At 30.7% G+C, this 17,348-nt stretch overlaps 1 protein-coding gene across 1 annotated transcript; it reads right to left on the bottom strand.

Moving 5' to 3' along the window:
* Positions 1-8,712: 8,712 nt before the first annotated feature.
* LOC111373233 (protein NRT1/ PTR FAMILY 7.3-like) lies at positions 8,713-13,293 on the bottom strand. Its single transcript, XM_022995738.1, has 5 exons — positions 13,147-13,293; positions 11,923-12,049; positions 11,470-11,687; positions 9,945-10,507; positions 8,713-9,869 (listed from the first exon to the last, which is right to left on the bottom strand). Exons 1-5 carry the CDS (start codon positions 13,171-13,173, stop codon positions 9,011-9,013), a joined length of 1,794 nt encoding a protein of 597 aa, XP_022851506.1. The 5' UTR covers positions 13,174-13,293; the 3' UTR covers positions 8,713-9,010.
* Positions 13,294-17,348: the final 4,055 nt, after the last annotated feature.

Here is a 17,348-nt window from a genome sequence, read left to right as displayed (position 1 = left end):
GGGCCATGCAGGAGCGCAGTCTCTGCTTTTTGCTAATGTATTTTTATGGAAAATTTGCTGCAGAGGTCTCCAAATCTTTTAAAAATGTGGAATAGGATCTTAAACCTTCTAATGATAGCAGTAGTTCGGTCTAAATCTTAATATATACTGATTCTCATGTTAAAAGCTTCAAAAAAAAAAAAAAAAAAAAAAAAAACAATAGCAAATGGGAAAAAAAAAGGTTTCCAAAAAAAAAAAAAAATACAATAGCAAATGGGAAAAAAAAAGGTTTCCAAAAAAAAAAAAAAATACAATAGCAAATGGGAAAAAAAAAGGTTTCCAAAAAAAAAAAAAAATACAATAGCAAATGGGAAAAAAAAAGGTTTCCAAAAAAAAAAAAAAATACAATAGCAAATGGGAATAAAACAGTATTCCAAAAAAAAAATATTATAATTTATTTATTGCTAGTATTATGTAGAAAAACTAAATAAATATTTTAATTCAACAATCAACTAAATCACGTCGACTAACATTGTCGTCCACAAACATTAAGGGAGGTGAATCGGCAATGATTGACCACTTATTGTTGGTAGTTATGTACAAATCACCAACACACGTGAATTTTTATAAAAGTTCGTGAATCTACTAATTTTCTCAAAAAAAGTCTTCAACGACTTTGTTTCAAGCCCCAAATTGCTTGAATTGTTTCTAAATATCAATCAAAGTCGAACTCATGCTTACGCTTTGTCTAGTAAAATTTAGTTTGAAAATGTATTTGCATTTAAATATTAATTCACATTCTTGAACTTTCTAGTGAGAAGAATTACGCCATAACTTTTTCTGTAGAAAACAATGACGTCAATGATGATAAGGTAGGAGGGGTGAGAGGAAAAATCGTAGCATACTTTGACATGAATTTTGGATCAACAAACTTACTAGAAAAAATGAATTTCAAGATCTTTGTGTGGTTGAATCATCTTGCTTTCAAATCTCTAAAATTTGTATTTTCTTGTACTCTAATGATCCAAATCCCGATCACAATAGAAGGGGATTATTGTCCACAATCTAAGTGTTATTTCTTGTGAGATTTCATGCAAAAAATGTGATTCTAAGGACTTTCCAATTTTGAGGTGAATTTTCATACGAATTTTTCACCATTTTTTTCATGTCTTGCATTTTTCCCCTCTTTTCCATAACTTTTATATGAAAGTTTCAAGTGGCTACTTGGGAGTTATGGGTTTGAATTCTAAATTCAAACTACTCCCTCCAACTCTTTTAAAATCTTGCGGGTCGGGTCACCCCACATGGGTGACCCATTATCCATATTTTCCAACATCTCCCACTCGTACATGATGGGGTTGATCTGAGCCACAAGTAACAACGAATATCACATCTTAGATCCTTCTCAAGATCTATCTCACAAAGATTCATACGGCAAATGAATCGTGCGACCAACGAGTAATATTAGAGCTCATGGTACTATAAACCTGTTAGGGATATATAGTAGCTCTACTAGAGGAGGAACATCACATCTCGCTATACCCCAGACTCATTTTCCAACATTAATTCAAGTATTTCCGATCCCTCGAGTATTTGTGGAACATACTTGAACTCTGCATCATATCATTGTATTCACAATTGCATTCTATACCCAAAATGGTTAAATACAATTGTTCGGCCGGTGAATACAAACATAAATGTTGGTCAAAATAGTTTTCCTTTCCTAGTTGAATCCTTCGATTTTAAATCAGCTGCTTTCCTAGACATGCCCTATAAAACCGAATCAATCATAGTCGTTGACAATATGATAAAGTAGTAACACTGAAATAAAATCTCAAGAAATAGTCAAAAGCCATAAGGGTATATAGGAGGTTATATAAACCTCAGAGTCTCACACAATGAGGAAGCAGGGATCTATTAACTCATTTACCCAATATTGGTCGTAAAAGCACACGCGGTATGAAACATGTGCTACGATATTTTCTCTATTTCTTAGGACGTATGTCATATTCTTTGTAAACAAATAACATCGTACAGATCCTTGTTCAAGTATTCCTAAATACCTAACTTGAGTTCTCCTTATGTTCATTCCTCCAGGCATTCTCAAATTGAGAACTCGATCTGGCTACTAAACGGGTTTAATGGATAGCGAAATCCATTTCGACTACTTGTTGTAATATCATCTTGATACTTTATCAAAGTGACTGGATCAGGTAAACAAAATGATAACTATCAAGGCAATTGGATCATGTACACAACATGATCACTGTGTCTCATCTCAGCATATCTTAAAACGTTTGAGGCGATTGCTTGTGTGAGTAAGCCAATATCAACCCGTTGGACATACTTTATACGTCCATACAAATCATTTATCTTGTAATCCCAACATTAGATTACACATGGACTCAAAATTGTTCATCTATGGGCAAACAAAACTCAATCAAGAGTTTGTCCGATACACCAAGTATCATATTCCACGAAATTCTAGAGATTCCATATTATCAACAAATATATCTCTAAACATCTTTAGAGTACGATAATTACATATCATTATTTATGTAGATATATCGCAAAGACACTTTCTTTGCTAATGTCTCTCACATAATTACCATTAAGGGTGTGTTTGATTACATTTATTTTTCATGGAAAATATCAGTTTTTCACCCAAATTCCTATTTAGAGTGTTTGATTGCTATTTTTTTCCATGGAAAATATTTTCCAACTTTTGAAAATACGCCTAATTTTCCTTGTTTTTAAAGAAAACATTTTCCTTAGGTAGAGGTTGTTCTTATTTTCCACAAAAGATAGAAAATATTTTCTTTTCTAGGTGATATTTTTCCTGTCAATCAAACACACTCTAAGTGTTTGGTTCTATTTTGATACTTGAGATCTTAATATATAAGATAGTTGCGTAACTATCATAGATCTCATATTCTCAACTAGTATCATTAGATGCTCGATACATCCATGCCAAATAATTTCTTTAGCTGCCAAGATATACATAACAACATATGCTTCTTGTTACTCTATATAGCAAAAGCGCACAAGTTAAATAACTAATTGTGCTCGATTAACTCTCATTCTTAGTCAACAATTGTATATCTATTCCAATCATAAGTTATTCCTTTGACAACGAAATATAATAACTGACAGCAGCACCCTTCAGATATCAATACATTTTCTAAAGATAATATTGATATCTACTGATTAGATCCATGGCATGATCATTGTTAGGAAAAGTATATATCATAGTATACTTCTATCTCCTAACTCTTAACCATACTAGATATGATTCTTTGGATATTTCTTTGTGTACTTATGAAATTTTTGGACATTTATGAAGACTTATATGGTCACAGTTGCAATTCCACATGAGCATTTATAGCATAAAACTCTTATAATAGAGCAAGAACATACGAAGAATATTCTTAGCACAAATCATGCAATTTGCTAAACCCATGTCTTTTGTCTAAAAAAAATGACAACAATCATTTCAAATTGGTTTCTATGCACTCCTTATCATGCTTAGCCAATCCAATGTCATTAATATCAATACTAGAATTACAACCTACAATCAGACCTTTGGTACAAATACAGTAATTTTCGTTCATATGACGAAATTCTTGTACGAGATTTAACCCTGTTAAAAATTCAAGTACGACTGTCGAGATGACTGTATTTGGCCATGCGTGTAACTGTAAAGTTACCACTATATAAAAAAAAGGCTTTAACATGTAATATAAAAGTCGATTCATGTTGATATCTTTAATCATTTCTCAATTGAGAATAAAAAATACAGTTTCTAGATCAATTTGGTGTAACTCTAAATGTAAACATACCATCACGGCTAGCATTGATGTACAAAAGTGAATCCCATCGTTATGAAAAATCTTATTCAACTCAATAAACTCACATTGAGTATAACATTTTTAAAAAATGAGCTTTATCTTTCAAAAACGCATTAGTTTTTCACTTAACTTTCAAGAATCTAAATGTTCTCAGTAAACATAATGTCCGCATAGAACTTTCACCATATCCAGATTAGGTTGAAATTATATTCTCCATATATAGACTTCCATCACTTTTCTCGAAATTCCTCTTTTGATTTTCTGAACTAGCTCTTAGATCCAACTTGGAACTAAGAATCATTGAAATTAGACAGTTCTTATATGGCTCCCACTTGGATAGATAAGTCCAACTCGGAAACAGATTACTCCTACTTGAATTAGAAGTTTGGATCGTCTCTTATATATTCAAAACTGATTTATCAATACATATAATATCAATTTCAACGATGTTCTCCAATCTTTTTCTCCCTTATTGGAAAAAATGTCAAATGTCATATCTTATGACTCGATATCCATCCAAAAATTCCACTTAAGTACCTTTTTGGACTACATATATGTCATTGAGACACATTTTGTTCTTAAAAGACTCATGTTCCCATACTCATTATCGAGAACATATATAGTCAGTTAAGAGTCTATGAAAACCCACATTAGATCATTTACGTGTCCAAACTTATATATTATGAAGTTACCAACATTGAGATAACTTTATTAACTGATACGTTGTAGTTAGGTAACGCTCTTTTCAAAAGCAAATACGTAAGTTGGACTCTATATCTTAAACTTCATCACATTCAGCAATATTTCGTTCCTTCAATCAAATACACCATATAATTATTGGTGATTAAGGAATAATCTATCAAATAATAATCTCTTTCATTGCATAGATCATTGATATCTCGTGATAGAGAGTCATGACATCAGATAATTCTCAAAGTCTTCACTTCCACAATCTGATTTTCTACTTGACTTCAGAAAAATCTAAACCAGTACAATATCTTCAATTTAAGAAAACCAGAGGCATATCTAAAATGTGTGAATCTATCTATAAATGTAATGAAAAGTAAAGTTCCATCTCTATCTCTTTTAATCACAGTCCGCAAAGAAATTTGAATGGATTTATTCTACAGAAATTTAGCTCTTACAGTTTTCAATGATTTTCTCAACTCAAACCCTCAAACAATTGTACAAATATCCAGAACCATAATAAACATCACCACTGTGAGTACGAATAGAAATATCACGCATAAGTTCAAGTAAGAGACCACTATTAGAAAAACAATAACTGAGATCAAATTTAGTGGATTCTTTGATATTATCTTAATGTCAAATAGGAGGTCAGTTTCTCCACTTTGCAATACTAAATTCCAGTATCAGTCATATAAACATTTACTTCATCTTTATTATTTGTATATATCTACTTTGTATCAAGTCAAAAACTCGACAATAGAATAATATACCTTTTGATCTCATATAAAGTGGGTTTCTAACCTTTGAATCCACTATCCACACAAGATAAGATCCAATATGTATAGTGTTGACATGTAAACAACACTAAGAGAAATATATTCAAGTGTAATATCTTTTAACTTAACCACTTTCAAGCTAAGAGATTCAAATCGTATAGTTGAAGCACTTGAACCTTTATAACATTGATCCTCTACCAAAATCACTTTCATTCACTTACTATCTGATCGTTCGTCTTGGTCCTTTTACCAGTCTCCCACATCTATCCCGCATTTATTATAGTTCATTCAATGCTTAAGATTCAAAATCTTATGCAAGCTAGAATATTACTACATAAGCATGTCCTCGAGACTTAGCAACATCAAGTCGCATGTCTTTTAACTCACATAGCAGGTAGTATCAATAGAAAAAAAAGTGACACTTCAATTTGTAAGTCACAATGACTTTCAAAATTCCATATATTAAGAAGAGACTAATTTGAACTTACTACTCATCTAAAATTAGTGTGACCAATGAAAATGTTAACACTATGCTAACCACCAACTAAGTCACATTTGAGAAAAAAAGATCATTTATAACATAGCTTAACAATTTAAATGCTCGAGTACTAAAATTCACATTTTCCCGTACTCGACTAAATTCGACTCTGATCTTTATTCTCTAGAGTAGTATGACTTACATAAGGTCTTCTATTACGTGGTTGATGCTCTCTAAAGTATCATGTCCTTCTAGTACATTTAAAAGCTTATCATGCCAAATGTTATCGCATTTAGTTTATCACATTTATTAAGGTTAACTTCTATAAATTTTGATGCCATGATTTATCAGATTTTAGAGACATGTTATTTTTAATCAATGCCCATTTATGCACATATTTAATTTTGCATTAATGCAAATTAACATCTACGATAGTTCAATGTTAAACACAGAGTCGAAAGTTTAATATGTTCCCAATCATCGTCCGCAATCCTATCGTTTCATTATCATAAACTTAATTTAATAATACAAAATTCCATGGGTTCTAAGTGAGATTCACATTAATTTTTCCAACTTCAAAACTCCCACTCAATCGATGAATCAAATAGTTCTTGGTGAGATTTTCTCTAAATCTTCCAATCACCGAACTATCACTCAATTGACAATCAATAAGTCTAAGTAAGAATCTCATTAATTCTACTGACATTAACATTTATAACAATACATGATGTATTCAATTAGATAATTTCATAATATGCAATAAAAACATAAATATGCACATTTATCCAACATGACATGCATCATGATATAACAAATTAATTATTTCAGAAGATAACTTCAATTATAATTCAAAAATAAAACTAACATCGTTTCAGTTTTATTTTACAAATTCTCAATCCCATCTAAATCTCGGTCGCAACACAGTTCTAATAACTGGGAAGTGATATTAGAATTATTATATTCTGCTTGTCATAAAAAACTTATATCCTAAAATACTTACGTGTTACACAATAGGTCATGTTCCAAATTCATTCATTTATATCGATAAACATGAAACATTTCAACAAGTTTCATAGCTTTGATTTTCTAGTATTCCTTCTAAGAATGCTATAAATCTGTGCAGATCTAGTTATATTTGATCAAGCACAAAAAACTGAAAACAAGTCACAATGGATCACATAACTTAATTAAGACCCACACGACTTATGAACGTATATATAATGCGGTATTTTAAATATCTTCGAAGTATTTTTCATCTAAAAATGAAATACTTCAAAAAAAAATAACTCCCACTAGGCAAATACTACTTAACAAATATTCTCGATTTTTATAAAAAAAATTCAGAATTTAATCGAATCCAAAAAAATATTTTTAATTATCTGAAAATTAATTTTAATTGCACATAAAAATCAAGAATATTTGAGGGACAAATTTGCAATTTTCTAAAATTCATTTGAGAAAGTCAAATGGTAATTTTATTTGACATTCCAACTTTTAACTTTTTTTTTTAATAAAAAAAAGGGCAATGAACACCCACTACATGCCAATCAACAGCGCTTATTCAATGAAAAAAATTCGTTAATTCGTGTCTCTAATCAATTTTAATGTTCTGAGTTCATCTGTGTGGTTAGATGTCATAATATAAACTTTTAAAATTTTGTTCTGGACCCAAACAGATCCGATCAAGACTAAAAAATGGGAAAAAAATATTCTTCGTCTTTAAAAAAAATAAAAAAATTCACATTTTTTATCAATATTTCAGGAGGCTATAACTTCTTCATTTCAAGGCCAAAATTTATGTTCTTTATATTGTTGGAAAGGTCTCGAGAAGATCCATCCAACCATATCAAATGGGCATCATGAAACACAATGTGAAAGAAGTCATCATCTGATAAAGTTTCTGATTTTACAAATTTTCACTAAAAAAAAGATTTTCATCTAAACTTTGGAAAAGCTTAACTTTCTCATCTCAAGTCCAAAATTAATGATCTTTATATCGTTAGAAAGGTATTGAGAAGATCTATCCAACCATACCAAATAGACAGTATGAAACTTAATATATAAAAAGTTATCATGTGATGAAGTTTCATGTTTTATCAAGTTTTATGCAAAAAATTCAGATTATCGTCCAAATTTCAAAACCTCATAACTTCTTTGTTTCAAGTCCACAATTTGAGCTCTTTATATGGTTGGAAAACTTATGAGAAGACCTTTCTAACCTACTAATCTTATTGTATGAAAATGAACGAACAAATGGCAATAAATCAAATGATGCCACTAAATACCACATAAGATTTCAAAACTTTGCATACAAGATTCACAACCCAATTCTATCATTTAATAGCATAATTAAGCATGAATTACTGCAAGGAATTCAACCTTATGACTCTGATACCAATGTAGAAAAAATCGTAACATGCTTTGAATGAATTTTGGGTCAACAAACTTACTAGAAAAGATGAATTTCAAGATTTTTGTGTGGTTGAATCACCTTGTCTTCAAATCTCTAAAATTTGCATTTTCTTGCACTCCAATGATCCAAATCCCGATCACAATGGAAGGGTATTATTGTCTACAATCTAAATGTCATTTCTTGTGAGATTTCATGCCAAAAATGTGATTCTAGGGATTTTCCAATTTTGAAATGAATTTTCATATGAAAATTTCACCATTTTTTCATGTCTTGCATTTTTTCCCTCTTTTCCATAACTTCTATATGGAAGTTTCAAGTGGTTACTTGGAAGTTATGAGTTTGAATTTAGAATTTAAACCATTCCCTTTAACCCTTTTAAAATCCTGCAGGTCGGGTCACCCCACATAGGCGACCCATTATCCATATTTTCCAACAAAGGGAACAAGTTTAGATGGAAATAAACACATTCTTGATAATATAAATAAGCCTATAATCTGGATGAATATTGTGATTATAGTAGACAATAAAAATTCCAAAGAGAACAGTAATTTGAATAAAAAAACAGAGGACTCATTTATATAGAATTACATTTAAGGGAAATTTAGAGTAAATTTGAATAGAGGAAATCCTCCATCTACCACTTGCCCTCAAATGTTGCTCAACTTAGAGAAGTGGATGCACAACTCTAGTTTCCTTGCACATACAATTTCACACACGCTTTTATTTCGCAGCATACCATGAGCCCATACACTTCTGCATTTTCTTTATTTAATACACCACTTTGAAAATGATAGAAGAAAACTTATATCTAGACTAGTCTGAAATCTCAAGGCATTTCTCCATTGTTTGTCCCATTTCTCTCTTCAAATTTTATGTACTTGTACCACTTTGCTGTCACAAGGTACACCACAAGATCAGCAGTTGTCAAAGCTGCTAAAAGGAAGTAGAATCTGTCCAAATGACCTTTGTTGAGGTTTCCAGGAATCCATCCAGGCATTTTATCAGTAGTAGAAATTTTCATGACTATAGTCACTAGCAAGCTACTCACATAATTTCCTAATGATATGGAAGTCATGCAAAGTGCACTCCCAAAGCTCTTTAAACCATCTGGCGTCTGCCCGTTAAAGAACTCCAATTGTCCAACGTACATGAAAACCTCTGATGCGCCGATTAAAACATATTGTGGGACTTGCCAGAATATACTCAAAGTACTCGAACATTTCAAGCAATCTTTCTGCACGTACTTCAGTCTAAAATGCTCGACTATACCGGCTGCTATCATTGCCATTATAGCTATGATTAGGCCAATTCCCATTCGTTGAAGCTCGGTTAGCCCTCTGGGACAAGACTTTCTAAATCTAGCAACAAGAGGGTCGAGAACTCGCCTATAGATGAAAATAAAAGCTGCAACGCTGAGAATGTCGAAGCTAGACATGCTAGCTGGAGGAATATGAAAGCCAGCAATAGTGGTTTTCATTGCAGCCCCTTGTTCTACGAAAAGAGAGGCCATCTGAGTGAAGACAACAGAGTATAGTATGGTGCATAGCCAAATTGGAAGAAGTCTAAGTACGCATTTTACTTCTTCAACTTGTGTCACCGAGCAAAGGCTCCACGGATTACTGCCGAGATCCTTTCCTTCTAAAGAATACTCCTTTGATGTGATAACTGCGGCTTTGTCCAAGAACCTGCATACAGAAATATGAAATTAAATCTTACGTCTCCCAATTTCAAAATATTTATGTCAAAAATAGAAATCTCACTTGAATCCATGAGTATGAAGTATTTTTCTGTCCCCATTTTGTGCAGGCTCCTTACCATCTACTTCATATAATTTGTCATCACTTGAAGGGACCACAGTTTTCCATTTTCTTAATGCAGCAACAATCACTTGGCAAAATCTTGAAAGTGGGTTACCTTTTGGTATAAAATGTCTATACCTCGGTGTCCCAACAAGGAACAAGATTAGTGCACATATAGCTGAACCAGCAGATGCCCAAAACCCTAATGCCCACATTCCCTTGTCCTCATAATACCCCAAAATTGTGTTTGAGAAGAGGGATCCAAGATTTAAAGCCAAGTAAAAGTAACTGAAAAAGGAAACTTTTGAGTGGCTTTCTTTGGAGTGGTCTTCATCAAATTGGTCTGCTCCAAATGTTGCGATATTAGGTTGATATCCTCCATTGCCAAGGGCAATCAAGTAAATGGATACATAGAATAGAGCAACGTGGATGGTGGAATGAGAAGTACAATGTGTTTTTTCATCCCCACAACCACTAGGCTTGACTAGGAATATGTATGATGTTAAAGAAAGTGATACCAAGCCCTGCAATCAATTAAATATAGCTACATTAGTGTACATCAATTTTTAATACACACAAGTAAAATTGCTATTATCAATAAGATTGACTACCACCACCATTCCAAGAATTCGTGTTGAGGATTTTTATCCTTAATTTTATGCAATTATTGTTTTTAGGAAATGAAACACTTCAATCAGATTCGGTAAAGTGTGGGTCAATCTGGACATGTAAAGTGTGTTGAGCACGTCCATGATGGTTAATGAAATAAAGTATTTTAAAGTTTTGGAATTATTTTATTCTTGTAGAATTTTTGCCCATGATGCAATTTATAATGGAAAAATAATAAATCAAATTTTACTGTAAAATTAAGCCTTTGTTTGGTTCGCATTAAAATTTTAGTCATTCTTTTCAACCACACATTCTTCAATAAAATAATATTAGGCGTAAATCAAAAACTTTTTCTTATTTTTTAACCACACATTCTTCCAAAAACTACTATTTTAAAATGCATTTTTCCCAAATTTCTCATTAATAATGGTTGTCAAACAGGCGGTAAAAGGATCAGTGCTCAAGGCAATTTAACTTGGCTTAACAGCCTGCCTCACAACTTTGGCCCGACACAATTTAGCCCATGTTTGACAACCATTAAAATAATTATTTTTTTTAAACTCACTTTCAACCACATATTTTTACAATAAAATATTTTACGTGTAAATTCAAAATATTTTCCTATTTTTTAATCATACATTCTAAAAAAAGTCACTATTTTAAAACTTATTTTCCACAAAAACAATATTTTTAAATACTTTACAATAGTTAAATTGTGTTAAATCAAATTGGATCAACCCACTTCAGACTTTACATCACTCGTCCAATCTTCTCGATATGATCGATGTCAGGATCAACGATGTAACGTGAAAATAAATATTCTAATTAGGCATTCATAGGCATAAAGACCATAAGCATATGAAAGTTGACTACTTACAACCACAAAGATGGCTTGGAAAATAGCACAAGTCTTGTACCGGCCCCAATAAGAGTCACTAAGGAAGGCCCCCAAAAGAGAGAAGATGTAGACAGTGCCTGTCCATTTGCTAACGCTGTTTGCTGCTTCAGCGTTGTCTTGTCCCATTACCCTCGTTAGAAACAAAACTAGATTCACTCCTACCCCAAAAAATGCAAGTGTGGCAAGACCTTGGTTCACTGCACGTAATTAAATATTAATTTATCAAATAAAAAAATTTATTTAAATAAATACCATAAAAGTGAATTAAACTCCTTGTACACATGAAATGTACAGAAATTTTACAGATGATGAGGTGATTTTAAGTTGTTTTTTGTTCAACATCCAATGAAATTTTGTTAGCTGACAATCTATCAAATTGTCTGACAAAAATCCTTGTACATGTGACATGCTTAAAAAAAAATTGAAGCTTACCAAGTATTAGAATACCAGCGAACCATGATCCAGTTCTATTGCGCACAGCAGGATGTCCATGCTTATCCACACTTCCATCAAAAGTGCATTCTTCTTGTTGTTTCATTGTTTTCTCTTCGACTCGAATCTGGAAAAAAATAAAAAATAAAAAAAATTGAGTACAGAAATATTTATTTCGGAACTATTTTATAATATATAAGTTATGTCTCATTTCCATTAAATATTAGGTGTATTAAATTTTTTCCAGCATCTCATATGCATGACACGTATTATGGAGTTTTTGGGTATATCGTGAAAGTACAAATTTTTTTGACAGATTTTATACAGGAAACATAGCTGTCTCTCAGGAATTAACTGCTGTCAAAAACAGTTTTTGACAACAGCAAATCATAGGGAAACAACTATCTCTGTGTATAAAATTTGGTAAAAAAATCTTTACACGTAGAATAATTCAAAATATTAATACGAGGAGGAAGAAGCCAAATTGACTTGTAACAAGTAACAACAATATTGTCGAAATACAGATGGAAATTAATGCAGTGATGAAATCTATTATCTGAATTTTCTTTTTCGAGGAAAATAATAAAGGCAACCACGTTAAATTTATGAATATAGTACCAAACTAGGTAACGTGCAGCTTTTGGTTTCATATAAATCTGTTAAAGCAGTATCTGTGAAACTGCAATAGAATCTCTTCCATTTTCACTTCAGGCTTTTCATGAAATCAGATAATTTTATGTTTGTCTTGATCACCGTTTGATCGTATGTATATGGATATATTATACGAGCGAGATATTATCAAATACGCCAAAGGATGACATAATCTCTAGCACATATTTAAGTTCCGATACAATATAAAATTAAATTGATACGTCATGAGAAAAACAATTCCCCCTTCCCTAACACCACCCTAACCCAAAAAGCATGTTTGGTAGTGAGTTAATTTATTCTACCAAACCTGACTTTTAAAGTTACATTTTTTTTACTGGCCAAACTTACTTTCTGGGAATAGCCAAACATGGTCCATACGATAATTGTTGCTTAGTTTCTGACGAATACGAAGCTCTAGTTATAGCATACAGAATCTAGTTAATGGAAGAAGAAGAATAGAGGTTCCATGCATGTGAAATTTCTTCAATTGAAAAGAATAAATCGAAATGAGCAAAAAGAGAATTTCTCTGCAAATTATGAAGATACAAAAGAAGAGAATAGTATCTCACTAACCTTTTGAACAATGTTTAAGCAACCCATGGTTTCTCTTTATGTCGAAGTGCGAATTGCAAATGCTTCAAAATTATAGAGGGAGATAGAGAAGAAAAGGAAGAGAAATATAGAGAGAGAATTGGAGGAGAAAAAAAAGTTGAGAAGAGAAGCAAAAACGGTGATGCATATATATAGCGAGATTTCACAAGTGCTCAAGAAACCTTCAACTCTTATTTTTTAAAACTCGTTTTTCTTCAAACTCATTTCTAATCATATATTTTTTCAATTCAAGAACTTGAAATATGGTCTCATAATTTTTCCTACTTTTTAATTATGTTTTCTCCAAAAAAATCACTTTTTGCAAAATTTGTTCTAAAAAATATCTATCAAATAGAAGCCTTTTTTTTTTATAAATTGAAAAAAAAAAAAGTGTGACGAAGCTATATGGTGTAAAACAAAACGCATTTCATGGAGAAGAAAGCAAACGAATCGTGTATCTTAGCTCCCGTTTGAGCCCCATTATTTATAGATTATAATGAGATGAATAGTATTTTTTTGAAAAATGAGTGGTTGAAAAGTTTTTGATTTACGTGTAATATTATTTTATTGAAAATTGTGTGGTTAAAAGTAGGAGAAAGAAAAATTTAATTTAATGTAATGAGAAATAATGGGGCTCAAACTGGGGCTTAATGTCCTTTTCACTTAAGGGAGAAATAGTTGGGATTAAGCTGTATTCAATATTCATTGCCAATAAAGCTGTATTGATGTTGACACACTTGAAACATGCACTTTTGATGATCTTTCCTTTCTATATTTTTGGTATTTCACTGTTATTTCTTTAATTAGTTGCCCCCACTTGATTTTTGTTAACTACTTTTTGTTATAAATTATAATTGTTAATGAACTAAATACTATTTCTGAGTGTCCTATGAGTCATTTCTAAATCTCTATGTGTCTACGCGTGCGTGTGCACAAATATTTAGACGAGCTTTTGCTTGTACGTAAAAGCATTTGTCAAATGTTATGATTTTGTGTTGTTAAAGAACCTTATAGTGGAGCGATGATATATCATAATTGGACTTCATTAGTTGAAGAAATAAATGACTCCAACATTGCCTACAAATTACCCCTTGATCCTGTCAAAAATAATAGCATCCTTTGAGGATAAACATTTTATTAAGTGTGGCTCATGATAATTTAAGTGAGAGTAGGAAAATTGATCCTTGGATCGCGATGAGATCAATGGTTGGGGGTTACCCTAGCTTATTCTCACATATTACACTCACGGTTGCCTCTATGCTCCCTCGTGCGTGATTTCTCTTTCTTCTTGTTTATCTACTGCTATTAATGTTAGAGCGATGCAGTGTGTACTAAGGATAGCAGCCAATCGCAAGAGCACCCCCTATTAGAGGGCTGTCAGTCGGGACATACACCAAAGGTTGTACACTTAGAATTATTCTTAATGTTACTGCTTTATGCTTGTCCTTTGAGGATGTCTTTCTCATTTTTGGTGATTGAAACCCTTGTCTTCTGCATGGTTTCAAGGGTTGATCCTTTTTGTGTTGGGATTCATATTGGGTAATGGAGTTTAGAGATATTTTGGTATGTCGAATTTGGACAAAATTGAGTCATAATCCGTGTGAATTCATTATTGATCTCAAATTTACTTTTTTTGTATGGATTCTGTTCAATTTGAAATCGAAATTCTTAGTTGAAACTCCAAGACTCTGGATAATCTCTATCGTGTATAAATAAATAAATGTATAGATACATTTATATAACTTTAATTAGACCATTAAAGCGGGACAAATTAACTTATTTATTAAATTTCGATTTTCTAACACCTCTATATTGTAAATATGGCTGTAATTAGATATAAAATCATATTACCCTTACTAGTTGTGTGCATTGTAGTTTCATTCACCAATCATGCTACTTGTACAATCTTTTCTTACAATTTTGGTTGACAATCATATTTGTCAACATTATATTCATCAATTTCAAAAGCTATTTTTAAAATTAATGGCTCGAACGTTAACAACATCAACATTGTCAAACATGATTGTACAACTAGATTAATTCCTTCATCCACTATTTCAAAGGAAACACATATATGGACAATTACCTAAGCTGTATCTGACCAGAAAAGTCTTTTATGCCACAAAATAAGGGCATAATATGAGTCAGCGTGCATTAGGCTGTCCAAGCACTCTTGTGGTTGATTGGATATTAATAAAGTTTGATTTAAAAAATAAACAAAAGTAGTTTACAGTTCATATAAAGCATTTGGATTCTGGGACCTCAACTATTGTTTTTCTCCTTATTTTGAGCTTATTATGGTGATGGAACTTGAAGAACAAAAGGACAGTGTACTCCCCCACAAAACTAGCTACTCTTCCTACGTTATTTATTGACATTAATTCCATACAGTCTTGAAATCCTAATGGAATGGTCATAGGATACCCCCAAGAAGTAAGCACAATAAATTGACTAAGTCGATGAATTGGATATTACAGACGGTGCTTTGGTCACTGATTGTCGACAAAGAAGTTGTTGGTATCATTAATGATGGAAGTTTATTATTTCTTTATTTTATTTTTTAACAAGGCAATGATGAAATTATTAATCATGAATAAGTTATTTTTTAGAACTATAATTTTATTGCTGACAATCTTTTTTAACATTAGTAATTAATTTTTGTTTCTTATTAGTTAAATCTTAGCAATTTCATTGATAAATTAACTTTATGAAAATATTTATTTTTTAATATTAAGAACTAAAACATGATAATTTTTTGTAGGTAATATTTAATCTCATTTATGATTTTATTTAAGATAGAAGTTAAATTAATACATTGAATTATTATTATTATTATTATTATTATTATTATTATTATTATTATTATTATTATTATTATTATTTGAATTATCAGCGACGAAAAACTCCATTATTAATCTTAAATTAATAATTTTTTACATATAGACTTTTTGTAGAAAATATTTTTTATTATTTTTATTACTTTATTTTTGCACATAATTTGAGTCAATAAATTATATTTACGGAAATAAGTTGTTTTAATTATTTCTAAAAGGAAAATCTAACTCAAAGATTACAATGCTATATTATTTGAAAATAAATTTTCTAAAATTTAACAGGGTATTGCTTAAATGTGGAGCCTACGATCACTTCATTTATTTAGAGGTTAACCGAATATGAAACCCTAACTACGTTAATTTTCTTATGATGTCACCCGGTTCGGTCACTAATAAAGAGATTAAGCTTTCTTTCTACTGTAAAGGTGCCCAAATAAAAAATCGTTGAAATCCTGATTAGACCCATCACCCAAGATTATGTGGATTGGATTTGTCATCAAGATACGAAATATCAATTGATTGATCTCATCTCCTTTGGATCAATTTATCTTTAGGGCACGTTTGAGCAACATTTTTTTCAAAAAAATATATTTTTAAATAGTGATTTGAAATCATTTTAACCACACATTTTTAAATAAAATAATATTACGCAAAAATTCAAAAGTTTTCTTTATTTTTTAACCACACATTTCTCATCAATACACTATTCAAAAATTCATTCTAAGCAAAATAATGTGACTCAAACAAGAGCTAATTTTAAAGAATTATAGTTCATTGCGTTATTTAGATTCCATTTGATAGGATTTTTGGAAAAAAAAAATTGCTTCTGAACATGTTTGAATTTTTTAAAGAAAACTCCACATGTACATAATTATTGCACATAATGTTGTTCATACTGTGATGTGGCAATCATCTGATTATTGATATGAATATTGATATGAAAGTGTGAAATTTGAATTAAAGGTTGAATCCAGTGCTACATGTAATTATAAACACAATTATGTAGACAATTATGTACGCGTAACATTTCTCATTTTTTTAAAGCTTTTTGTCCGACTAAAAAAGCATTTAAAAGAAGCTAACTTAAAATAATAATAATAATAATAATAATAATAATAATAATAATAATAATAATAATAATAATAATAATAATAATAATAATAATAATAATAATAATAATAATAATAATAATAATAATAATAATAATAATAATAATAATAATAATAATAATAATAATAATAATAATAATAATAATAATAATAATAATAATAATAATAATAATAATAATAATAATAATAATAATAATAATAATAATAATAATAATAATAATAATAATAATAATAATAATAA

The sequence above is a fragment of the Olea europaea genome, unplaced genomic scaffold (genome assembly GCF_002742605.1).
Source record: "Olea europaea var. sylvestris unplaced genomic scaffold, O_europaea_v1 scaffold1093, whole genome shotgun sequence".
NCBI classification, from domain to species: domain Eukaryota; kingdom Viridiplantae; phylum Streptophyta; class Magnoliopsida; order Lamiales; family Oleaceae; genus Olea; species Olea europaea.
The sequence above is the reverse complement of the archived record's forward strand: the minus strand, read 5'-3'. Positions and strand labels throughout refer to the sequence as shown.